The sequence below is a fragment of the Artemia sp. Qi Xiang Cuo genome, chromosome 3 (assembly GCF_049724085.1).
Source record: "Artemia sp. Qi Xiang Cuo chromosome 3, ASM4972408v1, whole genome shotgun sequence".
Lineage (NCBI taxonomy): Eukaryota > Metazoa > Arthropoda > Branchiopoda > Anostraca > Artemiidae > Artemia > Artemia sp. Qi Xiang Cuo.
This window is the reverse complement of record NC_142796.1, coordinates 13,920,506-13,939,011: the sequence shown is the minus strand read 5'-3', so window position 1 is coordinate 13,939,011 and position 18,506 is coordinate 13,920,506. Positions and strand designations below refer to the sequence as shown.

Genomic DNA, 18,506 nt, shown 5'->3' with positions numbered 1-18,506 from the left:
ATTTCTACAGGGTCAAAAACAAATTTTCCCCCCATAAGTGTATTAAAAGGATCCCCAAACGTTGCAGTGAAAACAACTATATTATTTAAAATTCTGTTGGACAGCTGAAAATCGGGAAATGGTGTACCCCCCTCCCCCTCTTGTATATTACCCCCTCCCCCAAGGTGTTCAACAATATCTGGCGAATGCTCCACTTCAGTTGTTCGAAGTGGAGTCGTTAGGGTATCGGAGGCTGGAGGAGGAGGTTCCCGGTTAATTCCCGGGTAAAATCGTCTAAAATTTGCAAGGTATTTTTGCTCAAGTCCCCCAGTTCAACTGTGCTACTATCTAAATTAAAAAGAAAATCATCTAAAAACTCGTCAATATTAAAAGGTACTTCAATGTTATCGTCCCATGTTAAATTGTTGGGGGACTCCACGTGTGCATCCTCTCCTTCTCCAACTGACGAGCAGGGGGGAGATGGCGAGTATGGAACCAGGACAACCTACAAATGAAAAAATAGCTTATTTTCAAAGTGTTCAAATCATCCCTACAGTTAAAATTTGGATTATTATTTAAAGTCAGCGCTTAGTAGTAGTAGCAGTATGCACATAGTAGCATTTGGTTAATTCACTGTTCCCCCCACAACTATCGATATTCTGAAAGCAGTCAATTTCCAACTTAATATAAGATATTTACAAACTAAAACGTCGCTTTTACATGGAAGGCTGTAATTTGATTTTGTGAAAAAAATAGCTTATTTTCAGTGTTCAAATCAACCATGCTGTTTTTTTTTTTTTTTCGGCGCTTTTCGGAGCCACAGCGCATCCCTGACCCGCGGCGCTTCCCCCCACGCTCCCCGGACTCGTGGCGCATCCCTGTGACACTTCCCTGACCCGTGGCGCATCCCCCGGCGCTTCCCTAACCATGCCCCCCCCGGCGCTTCCCGGACCAACTGGCGCATTCCGGGCTCCGCGGCTCCCAGCCGTTTACATAATGCCCGCAAAAAGTTGAAATATTCGCTTAGACTGCATAAGTCCAAGTTTCTCTCTAATTCCGTTCTACAAGTTCGGTGAACTCTTCATTAACTCACAATTATTGTAAGCCGCCGCGTGAGTGTTCCGATTTCCAAGACCGAACTTCAGACGAGAAAACAGTACACTTAAATGCTGTAAACCGTTAACTCAGTATATCGTCAACAATGTTTCCCCATCACTAAAATATTGGCAAGGGTTTGTAAGATTGAAGGCTATTTTAAAATATCCTTGCACAAATTACGGGATCCATATGTGACAAATAGATAAATATGAATAATCTCGCAGTTCCTTCTCATAAAACTTTGTGATAATCAATTGTAAAAAATAGGGGATTTAGAGTTTCAAATGGTGAGCATTAATTGACTAGAAATTACCCATGAAAAATATTCACTTATGAGATATCGGCGATGAGAGAGAGAGAATGCATAGAAAATAGCAAAGATTAGAAAAAATTGCATTTTGAGTTTCAAAGGCAGTGATTATTAATAGAAATTACCTAAAAATATTCGCTTATGAGATATCAAAGCGATAGCAAAGATTAGAAAAGAGCGGTTTCTTTGCAAAAAATTACCTTTAGATATCTCCAAGGGAGAGAAAATTAAAACAATGGTTGGGGGTGAGGGGTTAATATCCCGCTGAGATATGTTTATATTTGGGATTGAAAAAGAAAAAAACATTGGAAGAAAGAGATAGGTAGTAAAAAATGCTTACCTTTGCATATCCCGGCTGCACTTGGGTACCCGAAGGACCAGGTAGTGCATGCTAGAGGGCCAATTCCTGACCTTGCATAAGTGGGGTAGCTCTTGAAGGCCCAGGCAACGTATGATGGAAGGTGGACGGGCCGGCGGCATTACATTCTTGTACAGATGATTGCACATGTTTTTGGGTCGAGCCAGCGTACTTAATAATGGATGGTCGTGTCTCGTCCACTCTCACTTTCTTAGCGGGCGGTGGCGCCATACATTCTTCATAATTTGTCTTAAAAATAAGAGAAAAAATTAGTTTCAAAATAATTTGACCCTTTTTTACAGAAAGAAAGTTAGTACCCTCATCCATATAATTTTGTTTAGTTTATCACTAAGAAAGCACAACGTAAAAAATTTCGTGAAATATACTAATTGCATCCTTTTTTGAATCTGAGAATTATGGCTCACTGAGCCGTTCAAAAGCCTGCCTAGTTTGTTTGAAGAAAATCCCCCCCCCCTAATACTAAACGTTGAAAATGTGTATATTTAGTCAAACATCGAAGCATTGATCTAAGCTATGATTCTTTTTCAGTTATACAATAAATAAAAACATGTTTTTAGTCGTGTCCGTTTGAATCTGTGAAATCTTTGGAAACTAAACTGCTAATGAGCAGGAAATGCTTTAAAAAGGGTCAGAGCTAATTATATGCCTCGCGCCGGAGAGCCTTGTGTCAAACCAGAGCGGATTAATAACAACAGTGACGGAAGTCAGTAGACACTTTATATCACAATAGAGAAAGGCTATAATTTTTCGAAAGAAAATTATTTCTTTTTGCTGGAATTTTGGTTGTAAAACAATGGGGGATGGGGTTAGGTTTTGAGGGTAAAAGAATATATTTTATGTTTTCCTAGTGAGTATAAAGATTGTAAAGTGATGTTTGTATTGTATGTGGGGGGGGGGGGTAAAGGAATATATTTACGTTTTAGCTGAATATACTGGAGGATGTCCAAGGAAAATAATTTTATTTGAAAATGTACTAAAACAGAACTTGCATGGTAAATTGAAGTTGCCAACGCTTCTAATTCATCAATATTATCCATTGTAGTTGTTTACACGGTGTCAAAATACTTTCTGATATTTGAATCACATTGCATGTCCGTTATATACGAAATCTCAAGGGCGAATTGTTATGTAACGGGGAAAACCATATGTAACAAGCCCTCTGATTGGCTGAGAAGGGGGATGTAACCGACTCACTGATTGGCTGAGAAGGAAACACGTGATCTATCTGTTTCCGGGAAACTCATAACATTTGGCTCGAGCAACAACAACAAATACTATTTCTGGACACCATGACATTCACCTCGAGCATTTACATGTCCAAAACAATAACAATAACAAATACTATTTCTGAATCTTTACATTCGCTGTGAGCCGGCACTTACAACAACAACAACATTGACCTTGACAATTGCCTTGGCAACAACAACATCGACCTTGGAAAAACAGGTCATTGACCCCATTAACAACGTGTTCTCCCTGATGACTCTATGCCCATATTAGGACCATTAACCACGTGGGAGTTTTTAAAAAAAGTGTCCGGATCGGGATTCGAAGGGGTATTGTTCTCGTGGGGCTGGTACCCCCCATTCTACTCATAGACTGATGTTGTTTCAAATTTATAACAAATTACCTGAGTTAACAACCCCTTCGGGGTTACCTTAACTGCTAATCAGTTTAATCCTTTTTTTTTCTCCACCTTCATACAATCCAATCATTAATTAGAATCATTCACACTCCTATTATTCAAAACATTAATTAATATCGTTCATAGTTTCCAATTTGCGAATTCCTTATCCCTTTGGGCAAAAATGTCAATCAAAACAATTCCTAAATACTCAATTTGACAATCTCTAGTTTTCAATTTAAAAAAAAACAAAATCAAACAAAAACAAAAAAAAAGTAAAGTGTAATACTCACTCTCTTTGAAAAACCGAACCAGACTATACCCATCAAACCAGACTATACCCATCAAACCAGACTATACTCACCAAACTAGACTATACCCACCAAACCAGATTATACCCACCGAACAAGAATATACCCACAAAACCAAACTATACCCACCAAACCAGACTATACCCACCAAACCAGACTATACCCACCAGAAACCTGTCTGGTTGGCCTTGGTAAGTCAATAACCCAACTAGCACAGGATGGACCGGAAGTATAAGGCCATGTGAGGGAGTTCTGAATCTCTTTGAAAAGGTGTAGAGGCGTACGCAAATAACATAGAGATTGCTATATGGCTGTTAGAATTCAATAGATACTTCACCAGCTGAAAAAGGCTGAAGTTGCCAAAAATAGTAAAAACCAACGGGCGACTTTGGCCGAAAAAGCCATAGGGAAGAGACGACTTAAAACGCTGCAACACTGTCCGCTCTGTTCTACCTAAGAATTTTATCTCCGAAATCCTTCTTTTGATTCCTTTTAAAGAAGTTCAACAGACACAGTTCTACAGAGAAAACCTAGGAGAATCGTTGACTCGTGGCATACCATGTTCTAAATTTTTAGCGATCTGGCGCCATGAAAGTTGAAGAAAAAAAATCTGCAGAATTCTTTTTTCACTTTGCAGCGAGAACATGCTCAAATTTTTATATTTAGTTTTCTAACTTTTCATGGGAAGAAACAAGCTTTAAGAAACGAGGTTTTTTGAGAATGTGTTAAATGGTGATAAAACTGCAGGAAACGATATAGGAAAGAACGGTTTTGTTTTGACAATTTGGAAGTAAAGCAAGATTTGTTCGGGAAAAAGGAGTTATAGTCGGTACGGAAAGGATTAAAAAATAATGAAGACTTGAGTGCTCATAGCATAATGAACGAGGTGGCTCCCAAGTTTGAGATAAAATGCAAAAAGATCATGAAATATGATTTCTATAAAAGGACTTATAAATTTCAACTCTCAGACTAGTAATTCAGAAGCGCCTGAATCATAATAATTATAAGCGTAGTTTGCAGTTTATTAATGACAAACAGAGAAGTGATTCATTGACTGATGTCACTGTATCTATTTGAACCCTTTATTACAAGTTTAACGAAGAAAATCAGCTCAAAATTCATTTGCCCTGCCTTTTCTGTGACCTAATTTGTGTCCTAGAAAAGCGATAAAACACTTACTGACATAATAACTATGAGGCAGGTTGGTATATATGTATGAAAGAGATAATAGCCCAATCGTCTCTTAAGCACGAAAACCACTTCAAGACAAGTGAAGTTACCTATAAGTAGAAAAGGAGATTAGTCACGGATCTTAGCATACGACAAAAGGAATTTTCACGGCGTTGTTTTCTTTTGTATCATTTTTTTTTCTACAAGATGGTATATTTAATAAAAAAAAGTCTGGAGTAAATGACTAACCATGTTATCAATAAATTCAGATAATTCTATAAAATTGCTGGAGTTTATTTGGAGTGTGGATATTATCTGAATGAACGTCTTTAAAGGTTTTCAAATTATTTCTCGATTTTATAAAGGCAGATTTGAAAGGCTGGCGTATCGGGTAGAGACAAATTCTGAAAAAAAGAAATTAGACCTTACTGGCTTTTCACTTATAAAGAAAGAAAAGTGAAAAATATAGGCAACGAAAAATATCTAATCAAGATAGTGAATATAAAAAAGCCCAGACATTTCGGCTTTACATCAAAAATCTTTACCAATGGAAAAAAGTAAAATAAAACCAGCTCAACAACAAATAGAAAAGGAGCAAGTTATACAGAATCAACGCACTAACTACAAGGAAGAAAGAGAAAAAATAACAACAAAAAAATAAATAGACCATGACCTATAAGACTATTATAATTCTTCAGCAAGAATTCTTAATAAATCCTTCGTGTGATAGCAGAAACAACTATTGTCGTTTTCAAATTGGATTTTATTGTTTCTTTTTATACAAAATATGTTTATGATACATTTTTTATTTATTTTTTTATTAATCGTTTAGGTTATTCTTGACATAATAGTTGTTATATAATAGTTCTTATGACTATAGCTGTTATATAGTATTTTTTTGTGACAAAATAATGTAACAAATAATATACTGGGACTGTTTGGCTTATGTTTTCCTGTGTATTTTACATGTTTAACTCAGTATTATTTTCTTATTGTGGTAAAGGTTTACAAATGTCAAGCCACAATATTTGAGATTTTTTAGTTTATTCGATTCATTTTTCTGATTAAGGATTATACCCGCCAAAAGTGTATGCGTTTCTATATTTAGTTTACCGAGAAAACAGCAAAATCAAATTTAAGCTTTTATCTCCATTGATCGTCTAAAATCTTTAAAGTAAAGCTAGACAATTTAAATAATCACGATATAAAGCGATGAAAAACTCTTATAAGAATCATACACAGAAAAACCTAAACAAACTAATACTAAGTAAATTATACACTTTATTTAACATTGCCTTGAATACAAATTTTCCTACTGCTCCAATACATAACGAGGTGAACTACATTTGTTTTAACTTTTTCAATAATTAGGCTATTACGTTTCTTTAGATATATCAAAACAACTTTGAGCAGTCTTGGTAACTTGCTCTCTGTAAGCTTGTCGTAAATAATTACACTGGGTAACAGCCAAAAAATCGCCGGGTTTTTTTCATCTGATTTAGACTAATTTTGGTGTTCTGAGTCCGAATATCACATTGATTTTGCTCTATCAAGTCAACTTTTTGAGATACAGCCATAGGCTTACCTGACGTGCTATACATATGCTAATATAAGTGGTTTCGAGTTCAATCATATTTTGCTTGTAGAATATATCGAATTACAACATTAGTTTATTTCTCTAAGGTATCTGCATTCGTGTATGCGGGATTGCAAGGCTATTTAATTGCTTAGCAATTAAGTAATTTAATTAGCAATTTAATTTTTATGCTTAGCCAATCAAATTGATTCTAAATTTCACTGCCTGACATTAACCTGCATTTTTCTATTTCTTTCACTTGATCAATATGGCTTCGGCGCGACGGTCATGCAGGAATGATACTGATGTTTTCTGCTACATCTGCATAGATTACAGGCTGTCAGTGGACAGGAGAAACATCATAGGATTTGTAAAGCGTACCTAAGATGCTTACTTGGAAGTCAAACTGGGTGACCAAGATAAGTAATGGGTACCGGACATGATGTGTAAGACGTGTTTGGAATACCTTCAACAGCGGAGAAATGGCGCGAAAACTTCACTGAAGGTTGGGATTCCAATGGTTTGAAGGGAGCCATTGGACCATGCACCGGGTTGTAGCTTCTATGACATCAGTACTACTCGCATCACCCGGAAGAATTAACACAGCCTCCAGTACTCCGACCTTCCATCTGCTCACTTTCCAATTGCTCATTCCAAAACATTCCTATACCAGCGTTCACAGAGCTTCCCGACAGTGACAACAAGGCCACCAGTGCAAGTGAAGGAGGATCTATAGAAGAGGAGTATAAGGCACAAGATAGTCTGGAGCCCTTTTCACAATGTGAGCTTAATGATTTGGTTCGGTATCTCAACTTGTCGAAGACTTCCTCAGAGCTGTTGGCCTCCAGACTCAAAAAGAAAATCTATTTGGTGAAGACGCATATATCAATTTCTGTCGTAGAAGGTATGAGGACTACATGACGTTCTTCTGCCACGAGTAAGAACTTGTGTACTACCGAGATATCACCAGTCTTCTCGGTAAACTCGTCGCTCCTCAATATGATCCATGGGACTGGCAACTCTTTATTGAGAGCAACAAGCGCTCTTTGAAGTGTGTGCTCCTCCACAACGGGAACCAATTCGCCTCAATCCTTATTGTGCACTCCATAACTCTCAAATAAAAATATGAATCAGGGAAGTACGTGCTCGACAAAATCCAATATGAGCATCACCAATGGATCATCTGTGTCGACTTCAAGACGATGAACTTTCTATTGGGTCAGCAGTACGGGTTCACGAAGTAACCATGCTTTATATGTATGTGGAACAGCCGAGACAGATCCCAGCACTATGTAAAGAAAGGGTGACTGGCACCAGAGCAGTTAGTAACTGGGGCGAGAAACATCATAGACAAACCTCTTGTTGACTGGGAGAATATATTGTTCCCAAAACTACATCTGAAGCTTGGATTAATAAATCAGTTCATACGCGCTTTGGACAAGGATGGCAGGTGCTTCATCTACCTGTGCTGAGCCTTTCCTTGACTGACCATTGAGAAGCTGAAGGCCGGTATTTTAGATGGCCCACAGATACGGCAGCATAGGGCACAAAGTTCGAAAACTCAATGAAAACGCTAAAGTGCGGTAGGTGGAAATCGGTTGTACAGATGGTGAACAACTTATTGGGGAATACGAAGGCAGTAAACCATGCCATACTTGTCAGATGCATGATAGAGGCCTTCCTAAAACTCGGGTGTTTGATCAGTAGAAAGATTCTACTGTTCTCAGACATAGAGGTTTCCTGAAACCTTGGGGTGATGAGCGACGAGCAGGGAGAAAGGTTCCACCAGGAAATGCGCCAAATGAAGGAGAGGTACCTGGGAAGATGGGATGCAGTCATGATGGTTGACTACTGCTGGTCGCTGAAGATAGACAACCCAGCAGCTGCTCACACACGGGAATCAAAGAACACCGATTTATGCTGGGAACTCTAAAATTTTATGTCACGTAACGCTCATTCTTTTATTACTATTATGAATTATGCTTACAATTTTTATGGAGTAAATAAAAATTAAATTTGAATGTGCTGACGGTTATTTCTTGAGGAAAACGGAAAGAATCGTAAGGTGTTTCTCAGCTGATGATCCACTGAAATTTGTTTTTGTACAAAAAAAGGAATTTTTTTTAATTTCTGTAGTAAAAATTCTGACCTGACTGAGAAAAACCAAGGTCATTTTCAGACTCAGAGCATCAAAATTAGTCTAATTCAGCTGGAAAACCCTGGACGATTTTCAAAATTTTTTTTTTTTGTTACCCTGTGCTAAAGATCACGTTGGTGAGACAAGAAAATGTGAAAAATGGAGGAAACCGAATATTTATACAGTTTTTCACTGGGCGCAAGTTACCTTGCTTTTTTTACGTTTTATTAAACTGTCATATATTTACAGGCAGTTAGCTCAAAAGTCACTCAATAACCTTGGGTACGTAATAGGTGGATCAAACTACTATATGAATTACTTTTTTGCGGTGTCCCCTGTTTCCAAAAAAAACTCTTTCCGAAACTAATCCAATAAGTCTTGTTTACTCTCTATGGATACCTTATACACACTCTCTCTCTCTCCCTTGGCATTTGCTTATGTTCCTGAGGGTGGTGAATTTTCAAACTAAAAATGAACAGAAATTATTCTGTATATGAAGGGGTTACCCCATCCTTAATACCTTGCTCTTTACGCTAAAGTTTGCCTATGTCTCCCAATTTTTTAAGAACGTCTCCTAAAACACAAGGGCTGTTTAATTCGAATAGGAAGCTTTTTGAACACGAAGAAATGTAAAAAATATAACTAGCAAGAAGAAAACTTCTTGCTTTTGAGATATGTTCAGGAATAGAATTTTAATTATCAAACAGTTCGTGGTGGCGAGCTGTAAGTAAGGAGCGACAAAGCTCAATAGTAACCAAAACTCTAAAGAATAGAATTGTGATAAAAATAGATATATCAAAAGGATCAACTTATTAGGCTGATTCCAAATATTTAAGATTCATTAAGCTTAGTGTCACCTTAAGCCTAGTGAGACTAAGAAAATTTTCCCCATTTCCGAAAAAAGGGGGAATCACTCCTTAAAAGATAAATAATTTTTATTAAAATCACACCACCAGGTTAAGCGTATCACAGAACCCTACTGTAAAAGTTTCAAGCTCATCACCTGAAAAATGCAGAATTTTCAATTATTTTTTTTTCAGAAAAAAGATCACGGATGAGTATTTATTTTTTTTCCAGGGGTGATCACACCGAGACAATCGTCCTAGAACACTGGAAGAGGCCTCATTTGAACGGAAAATAAAATTTCTAGGACTCTTTTTAAGTGACCAAAAATATTGGAGGGCAACTAGCTCAAATTCCAACGTACCTTTTTCCCCAAAAAATTGTGAGATTTTTATTAAAATTTTGAGATAGTTATTTTTTTCAGCATAGTTGGAAGGTCTTTAAGTTTTAAAATTAGCCCGTTGTTTGCGCATAGTATTTGTTGTTCGAAAAAATACATAAATCTTTCAGTGAGGGGGGGAGATTTTGTAATTGAGAAAAATATCCGAAGGTGATCTTTCCAGGGAAATTTTGACACAGTTCCAGAAAATCAATTAGAGCTTAAAGTCTTTTTTTTTCAAATGAAAGCATGCTAAGGATAATTTTTCAGGCCAAATCAACAACAAGAACTTTTACGGAGGGACAGGAGGGTATTTTTCGCAGGCATGGAATTGTTCGGAAGAAATTTAAAAGAGGGAGTGTACTTATCGTAGGAGGAAATTTTCACACAAGTAAATTTTTCGTACAGGGTGAACCAAATTCACCGGCAATATTTGAAAAATTATCAGAAACTAGATTAAAAAAAACACATTTTGTAACTGAGAGTAAGGAGCAGCGTTAAAACTAAATACGAACAGAAATTATTTCGCATATGAAGGGGTTGCTCCCTCCTCAATACCTTGCTTTTTACGTTAAAGTTTGACTATTTGCCCCAATTTTTCAGAACGACTCCTGAAACACAAGGGCCGTACAATACGAGTAGGAAGCTTTTTTAAAAGTCCTTAAAACTTCAGTTTGAAGAGCAAGGAGGGTGTGAATCGCTTCATATACGGAATAATTTCTGTTCATTTCGATTTTTAATGTTGCTCCTTACTCTCAGTTGAAAAACCTTGTTTTTTTTATTTAATATGCAGAAGAAATGTTCTTAACTTATATTACCTTTCCTTATACCATCTGAATGTCTTTAAATATCAAATTTGCTTAGAGGGGGTGATTTTGTTCTTTTCGATTCTTTCAAATGAAAACACTGAAAATCGAGTATCTTTAATGAAGGCGCAAAAAAACCCACCAAAATCTAAGAGGTTCCATTCTCCCTGCCTTAGCCCCCCCCCCCCAAAAAAAAAATATGGTGTAATTGCCTGGATACTGTTTTATCCTAGCTTCAAATTTTTTTAACTGTTAAAGTAGTCCTTCAACCTTGAATTTTTAAATAAATTAATTAATAAAACTTTTTCCCCAATATAACCCTTTTTAAAAAAGTAAAGAACTCTATTAAACAAAAGATAAACAAAAATAGAATCAAATAATCTACCAAGCATACAACTATCACAAATCAGTATCAATAAATTAATGAAACCCAGAACAAACCGAAATTGATATAAATAACAGAGTCAAACTCAAAACGAGCAGAAATTAATATGAGTAGGCTTCTAAACTCCTATGCTTTCTAAAAGTCAGAGTACAATTTGTACTTTAATGAAAAAATTCAAATGAATTTATTGAAAAAAATGTACATTGTCAGTTTAATATACATTTGCTGATATTTATTCCTTAAAATCTTAATAAATTTTGATTTATTAAAGTTATTAAAATGAAAACATTTAAACGAATTTTTTCAGTAAAGTACAAATTATATTCTAGCTTTTACAAAGAATAGGGGTTTAGAACCCTACTCATATAAATTTGTGCTCGTTTTGAGTTTGACTCTGTTATTTATTTTAATTTCTGTTTTTATTTGGGTTTAATTTATTTATTGATACTGATTTGTGGTAGTTGTATGCTTGGTAGATTATTTGATTCTATTTTTGTTAATTTTTTGTTTAATGGAGTTCTTTACTTTTTTTGAAAGACCTATTTTGTAGAAAAAGCTGTTTTTAATTAATCTCGGTTCGTTTTATATTGACATAGTCTTTTTCAGGGAAAAAGCCTGAGCTTCTAAAATTAACAACCATCCCTTCCATGAAAACCTTAAATAACGCCTGGGCATAACTTCAAACCTTTGCCCCTAATCTCTGGGGTTTGTTACAACCCAAAAGTCTTGCTATATGATATTAGGCTATTTTGAATAGAATGGCTATCTCAAAATTTCGATTAGATGCATTTCGGGACAGTAAGACGTGTGTGTGTGTGGGTGAGGGGTAGCTGCCCTCCCATCACTTTGACTCTTAAAAAGAGCACTAGAGCGTCTGATTACCAATCCAATGAGCCCCCTCTGAAGTTTATATGAACATGCTTTCTATAAAAACCACATATGCCACCAGGGCATAACTTACAACCCTTGCCCTGTGGGCTGGGGGAATTTTTTCTCCTCAAAGATATAATTTCAGGACCTTTCAAATACGCTGAACAAAATGGCTATATCAAAATTTTCATTGGAAGTGTTGAGTTAAATGATGAGCGTGGGGGACATTTGCCCTCTGATCACTTTTGACTAATAAAAAAGGCACTAATCCTCTCAATTTCCGATCGAGTGAGTTCTTTTTGAAGCTTCTACGACAAAACTTTCTATAAAAACCTTATATGCCACAAGGACATAACTTAAGACCCTTGTCCTGGAGCCTATGGAGGAAGGGTTGTCATCCTCAAAGACATAATTTCCAGACCTTTCAACTACGTTGAACAAAATGGTGTTATCAAAATGTTGATCAGAAATGCTTGGGGAAATGATGGGTTTTTTTTTTGGGGGGGGGAGGGGGTGATTATGCTTCCGATTACTTTCAACCATTAAAAAGGCAACAGCCCTTCCGATTTCTCATCAATTGAGCCGTTTTTGAAGTTTTTACGACAACGCTTACTATAAGAACCTTATATATCTCCAGGGCATAACTTACATTTTTATCCCTGATGGCTGTGGGGGGGGGGTCATACTCAAAGACACAATTTCAGACCCCTTAACTACGTTCAACATAATGGCTATATCAAAATGTTGATCGGAAGTGTTTGTGGAGATGATGGGCTTGGCGGGGCATTCACCCTCCGATCACTATTGACTATTAATAAGGGCAATAGCATCTTCGATTCCCAATTGAATGAGCACTTTTTCAAGTTTCTACGACAACAATTTCTATTGAAACTTTATATGCTCTATATGCCTTATAACTTACAACCTTTGCCCTGGGGGCTGTGAGGGGTTTGTTATCTTCAAAGGCATAAGCGGAAATTTCAACAACGTTGAACAAAATGGCTATCTCAATTTTGATTCAATGTATTCGGGGAAATGCTGGGCGTAAGAGGAGGTTTGTTTGCCCTCCAATCATTTTTGACTATTTCAAAGGGCACTAGCCCTTTCAATTTCAAATTGAATGAGCCCTTTTTGAAGTTTTTACGACAATACTTTCCATAAAAACCTTATATGCCCCAAAGGCATAACTTACAACCCTTTCCCAGAGGGTTGTGGGGGTGGGGGTTCATTCCCAAAGACTAAAATTCCAGAAATTTAAACTACGTTGAACAAAATGGCTGTCTCAGAATTTTGATTGAATATGTTTGGGGAAATGGTGGGGGTGAGAAGAGGGGGGGGGAGGAAGAAGTTGCCCTTCAATCATTTTTACTATTAAAAAGGGCAATAGGTCTTTCAATTTCCAACCGAATAAGCTATTTTTGAAGTGTTTGCAACAACACTTTCTATAAAAACCTTATATACCCCCAAGGAATAACTTACACCCCTTACGCTGAGGGCTGTGGAGGGGGGGGGGGTCATCCTTAAAGACCTAATTCCCAAAACTTTCAACTACGATGAAAAAAATTGCTATCTCAAAATTTTGATTGGATGTGTTTGGGGAAATAACGGGCGTGAGAGGGGATTAGTCGTTCTTCAATCACTTTCTACTATTAAAAGGGGCACTGGGGTTTTCAATTTCCAATCGAATTAACCCTTTTTGAAGTTTCTACGACAACACTTTTTATAAATACCTTATATGCCCCCAGGGAATAACTTATAACTCTTGCCCTGATGGCTGCGGGGGTGGGGGGGTCAACCTCAAAGACCTAATTTCCAGAACTTTCAACTAGATTGAACAAAAAGGATATCTCAAAATTTTGATTGGATTTTTTTGGGAAAATGAATTACGTGAGAGGGTGGTTTGTTGCCCTCCAGTCACTTTGGACTATTAAAAAGGGCACTAGCCCTTTAAATTTCCAATCAAATGAGCACTGTTTGAAGTTTCTACAACAATATTTTCTATAAGAACCTTATATACCCCCAGGGCATTTTACAGCCCTTACTCTAAGGGTTGTGGGGGGGGTTGTCACCCTCAAGTACCTAATTACCAGGACTTTAAACTACATTAAACAAAATCGCTATCTAAAAAGTTTGATTGGATGTGCTTGGGGAAATGGTGGGCTTGAGAGGGGGGTTAGTTGACCTCCAATCACTTTCTACTACTAAAAATGGCAGTAGCCCTTTCAATTTCCAATCAAATGAGCCCTTTTTGAAGTTACTACGACAATCCTTTCTACAAAAACTTCATATGCCCCCAGGGCATAACTTATAGCCCTTGGAGAAATTCCCCTGTTTGGAGAAATGAGTGGCGTGAGAGGGGGGTTAGCTGCCCTTCAATCACTTTCTACTATTAAAAAGGGCACTAGCCTTTCAATTTCCAATCGAATGAGCACTGTTTGAAGTTTCTACAACAATATTTTCAATAAGAACCTTATATACCCCCAGGGCATGACTTACAGCTCTTGCCCTAAGGGTTGTGGGGGGGGTTGTCACCCTCAAGTACCTAATTACCAGGACTTTAAACTACATTAAACAGAATCCCTATCTAAAAAGTTTGATTGGATGTGCGTGGGGAAATGGTGGGCTTGAGAGGGGGGCTAGTTACCCTCCAATCACTTTCTACTATTAAAAATGGCAATATCCCTTTCAATTTCCCGATCAAATGAGCCCTATTTGAAGTTTTTACGACAATCCTTTCTATAAAAACTTCATATGCCCCCAGGGTATAACTTATAGCCCTTGGCGAAATTCCCCTGTTTGGAGAAATGAGTGGTGTGAGAGAGGGGTTAGCTTCCTCCAATCACTTTCGACTATTAAAATGGGCACTAGCCCTCTCAATTTCCAATCGAATGAGCACTGTTTGAAGTTTCTACAACAATACTTTCTATAAAAAACTTATATGCCCCCAGGGTATAACTTACAGCCCTTGCCCTGAGGGTTGTGGGGGGGGGGGAGAGGGAGGGGGGAAGTTTGTCATCCTCAAATACCGAATCACCAGAACTTTAAACTACGTTGAACAAAATGGTCATCTAAAAATTTTGATTGGATGTTTTTTGGGAAATGGTGGGCGTGATAGGTGGGTTAGTTGCCCTCCAGTCACTTTCTACTATTAAAACGACAATAGCCCTTTCAATTTCCAATCGAATGAGCCCGTTTTGAGGTTTCTACGACAACCCTTTCTATAACAACCTTATTTGCCCCCTGGGCATAACTTGCAACCCTTACCGTCAGAGCTGTGGCGGGGGGGTTGTTTTCCTCAAAGACCTAATTTCCAGAACTTTCAACTGCTTTTAACAAAATGGCTATGTCAAAATCTTGATTGGATGTGTTTGGGGAAATTGGGGGCGTGAGAGGTGGGTTTGTAGCCCTCCAATCACTTTCAACTAATAAAAAGGGCACTAACCCTTTCAATTTCCAATCAAATGAGCCCCTTTTTAAGTTTTTTCGGCAACGCTTTCTATAAAAGCCTTATATGCCCCCAGGGTATAACTTACAACCCTTGCCCTGAAGGCTCTGAGGGGTTTATCATGCTCAAAGATAAAGACACAAAATATATATCTAAAAATTTGATTGCATGTGTTCGGGGAAATGGTGGGCGCGAGAGGGGAGTTATTTGCCCTCCAATCACTTTCAACTATTATAAAGAGTACCTAGCGCTTTCCATTTCCAATGGAATGAATCCTTTTTGAAGCTTCTACGACAAACCTTTCTATGAAAAACTTATATGCTCTAAGGGCATAACTTACGACACTTATCCTTCAGGCTATGAGGAAACTGTGGGTGTGAGAGGGGATTTAGTAGCCCTCTAATCACTTTCGACTATTAAAAAGGGCACTACCCCTTCAATTTCCAATCAAATGAGTCCTCTTTGAAGTTTTTACGCTTTCTATAGAAATTTTATTTGCCCTCAGGGTATAACTTACAACCCTTTCCCCGAGGGCTGTCGGGGGTTGGTCATCCTCAAAGACCTAATTTCAGGAACTTTTAACTACATTGAACAAAATGTCTATCTCAAAACTTTGATTGGATGTGTTCGGGAAAATGATGGGCGTGAGAGGGGGGTTAGTTACTCTCCAATCACTTTCAACTATTAAAAAGGGCACTAGCCCTTTGAATTTACAATCGAATGAGCCCTTTTTGAAGGCCATCCCTTGCCCTGAGGGATATGGGGGGAGTGTCCTCCTCAAAGACATAATTTCCAGATCTTTCAACTACGTTGAACAAAATGGCTATCTCAAAATTTCTATTGGATGTGTTTGGAGAAATGGTGGGCGCGGAAGGGGTGTTATTGGCCTTCCAGTAACTTTCGGCAATTAAAAAGGGCACAAGCCCTTCCAATTTCCAATCGAATGAGCTCTTTTTGAAGTTTCTACGACAACTGCTTCGATACCAAGTGCTTCATACCCTGCTTCGATACCCTGGTCTATAAGAAACAAACCAAAAATTAAATAAATAATACACTGTGCAAACATCGTTCTTTACATAAGCAGCGCTATTGCGCTGCCTATGAAAAAGACAAGTTTTTTTTCAGCTGAAAGTCATTAGCAACATTAAAACTAAAGACTAACAGATACTATTACGTATATTAGGGGGTTGCCCCCTCCTCAGCACCTCACTCTTGACACTAAAGTTTTTTAGTTCTTTTCAAAAAGCTTCTTATTGTTCTCTTTTAACAACCCTTGTGTTTCAGGAGTCGTTCTTAAATAATTGGGACAATATTCAAACTGTAGCAAACAGAGCAACGTGTTGAAGAGGGGAAAACTCCCTCATATACGTAATAGTTTCCGTTTATTTCAAGTTTTAATGTTGCTCCATACTTTCAGTTGAAAAAAGTTGTTTTTTCTTATTTAATTTCTGATCGTTTTTTCAATATGCCAGGTAATCCGGCTCCACCTCAAAGAAAAATCCCCCTCCCCGCAGAAATATCCTCTAAATGATTCAACCCCGCTGAATATATACCCCGGACAATTACCCTTAACATCAGCGTAAAATGGGAATGCAAGAGAAAGAAAGAGATATAAAAACAGTTTCGTATAGAAATTTTGTCAAATTCCCCCAGTGTAAAATTTTCTCTGAAAAGTTCACCCCCTGGAAACTTCCCTCTCCGTGGAAAATCCTTCCAGCGGAAAATTCGTACCCCCCCCTCTCCGAAAAAAGTATGCATACTTCCCAATAACAAATACTATACGTAAACAATGGACAGAATGTAAAACTTAAGACCTTCCTCCAGGGACTTGGGGGAGGGGGGTCTTGCTATTCCCAAAGGCATAGTTTTTGGGCTTTTCAACTATGCTGAACAAACTGGCTGTCTAAAAATTATGATCGAAGAATTTGGGAAAAAAGAGGCGTCGGAGGGGCCTAGTTGTCCTTCAATCTTTTTGGTCACTTAAAAGGAGCAGTAGAACTTTTAATTTCCGTTCGAATGAGCCTTCTTCCGATATCTTAGGACCGTGGGTTGATACAATCATCCCTGGCCAAAAAAATAAACAAATAAAGATGTAATTTTTTTTTGGCAAAAATATGAAATTCCACATTTTTGCAGATAGGAGCTTGAAACCTCCACAGTACGGTTCTCTGATACTCCTAATCTGATGGTGTGATTTTCGTTACGATTTTTTGACTCTTAGGGGGTTTCCCTTTTTTCGAAAATTATGCAAATTTTTTCAGGTTCCTAGCCTTTGATGGGCAACACTAAATTTAATGAAACTTATATATTGGAAATCAGCATAATAGCCAATTCCTTTGATATATCTATTAGTATCAAAATTCCGTTTTTTTTAGTTTCGGTTACTATCGAGCCGTTTCGCTTCTTAATTACAGCTACAGTTCGTTGCCACTAACTGTTTGATAATTAAAACTCAATTCCTGAACATATCTCGAAAGCAAAAAGTTTTCATCCTACTAGTTATATTTTTTACATTTCTTCATGTTCTTAAGTTACTAGATCAGTCTTAAGAGTCTCGTCCTAGACCATTTATGGAATCAGTTTGGTTAATCACTAATGGTAACTAAAAAAAGAAGAAACGTTATAACAAGTCTAAACACAAGAAAAACCCTTGTGATGTGCCCATCTTTAGCTTTATTTTACTCAAAAAGCTGTCTCAAATTTAGTTAATAGAGTCTAGCCAGAAGCAGTTGGCAACCTCTTAAGTAATACTGAAAAATTCGGTTTATTCAGTACATGACTAACTGACAAGAAATGTTTTAAATGAGAAAATTATTTGGGATTCCAACTGACAAAAATAACTTTTGAAATATAATTTCCGTTATTTCTTTGAAACTATCTGACCAGACTATTAGGTCTAGACTATTAGGAAATATTGTAATAAAATCATTCCTGATTTCTGATAAAATCAGGAATTTTCAGGAATTTTTGACAGCCTACCTCCAAGAATTTTTAGACAGCCAGTTTGTTCAGCATAGTTGAAAAGCCCAAAAACTATGCCTTTGGAAATAGCATGACCCCCCCCCCCCCAAGTCCCTGGAGGAAGGTCTTTAAGTTTTAAAATCTTTGAAACTATTTAAACTTGAAACTTTGAAACTATTTAAATATCAGTTTATTTATTGTCATAAAAATTATTCCCGTCAAGAAAAACGACA

General features: G+C 37.3%; 1 protein-coding gene across 1 annotated transcript in view; it reads right to left on the bottom strand.

The window, feature by feature from the left end:
• LOC148953789 (glycine receptor subunit alpha-2-like) overlaps positions 1-18,506 on the bottom strand; it is a 222,983-nt gene that overhangs the window by 46,363 nt on the left and 158,114 nt on the right. Inside the window, exon 7 of the mRNA XM_089085900.1 lies at positions 4,881-4,981. Coding sequence (XP_088942026.1) covers positions 4,881-4,981 — 101 coding nt within the window. The remainder of the gene's footprint in view (positions 1-4,880; positions 4,982-18,506) is intronic.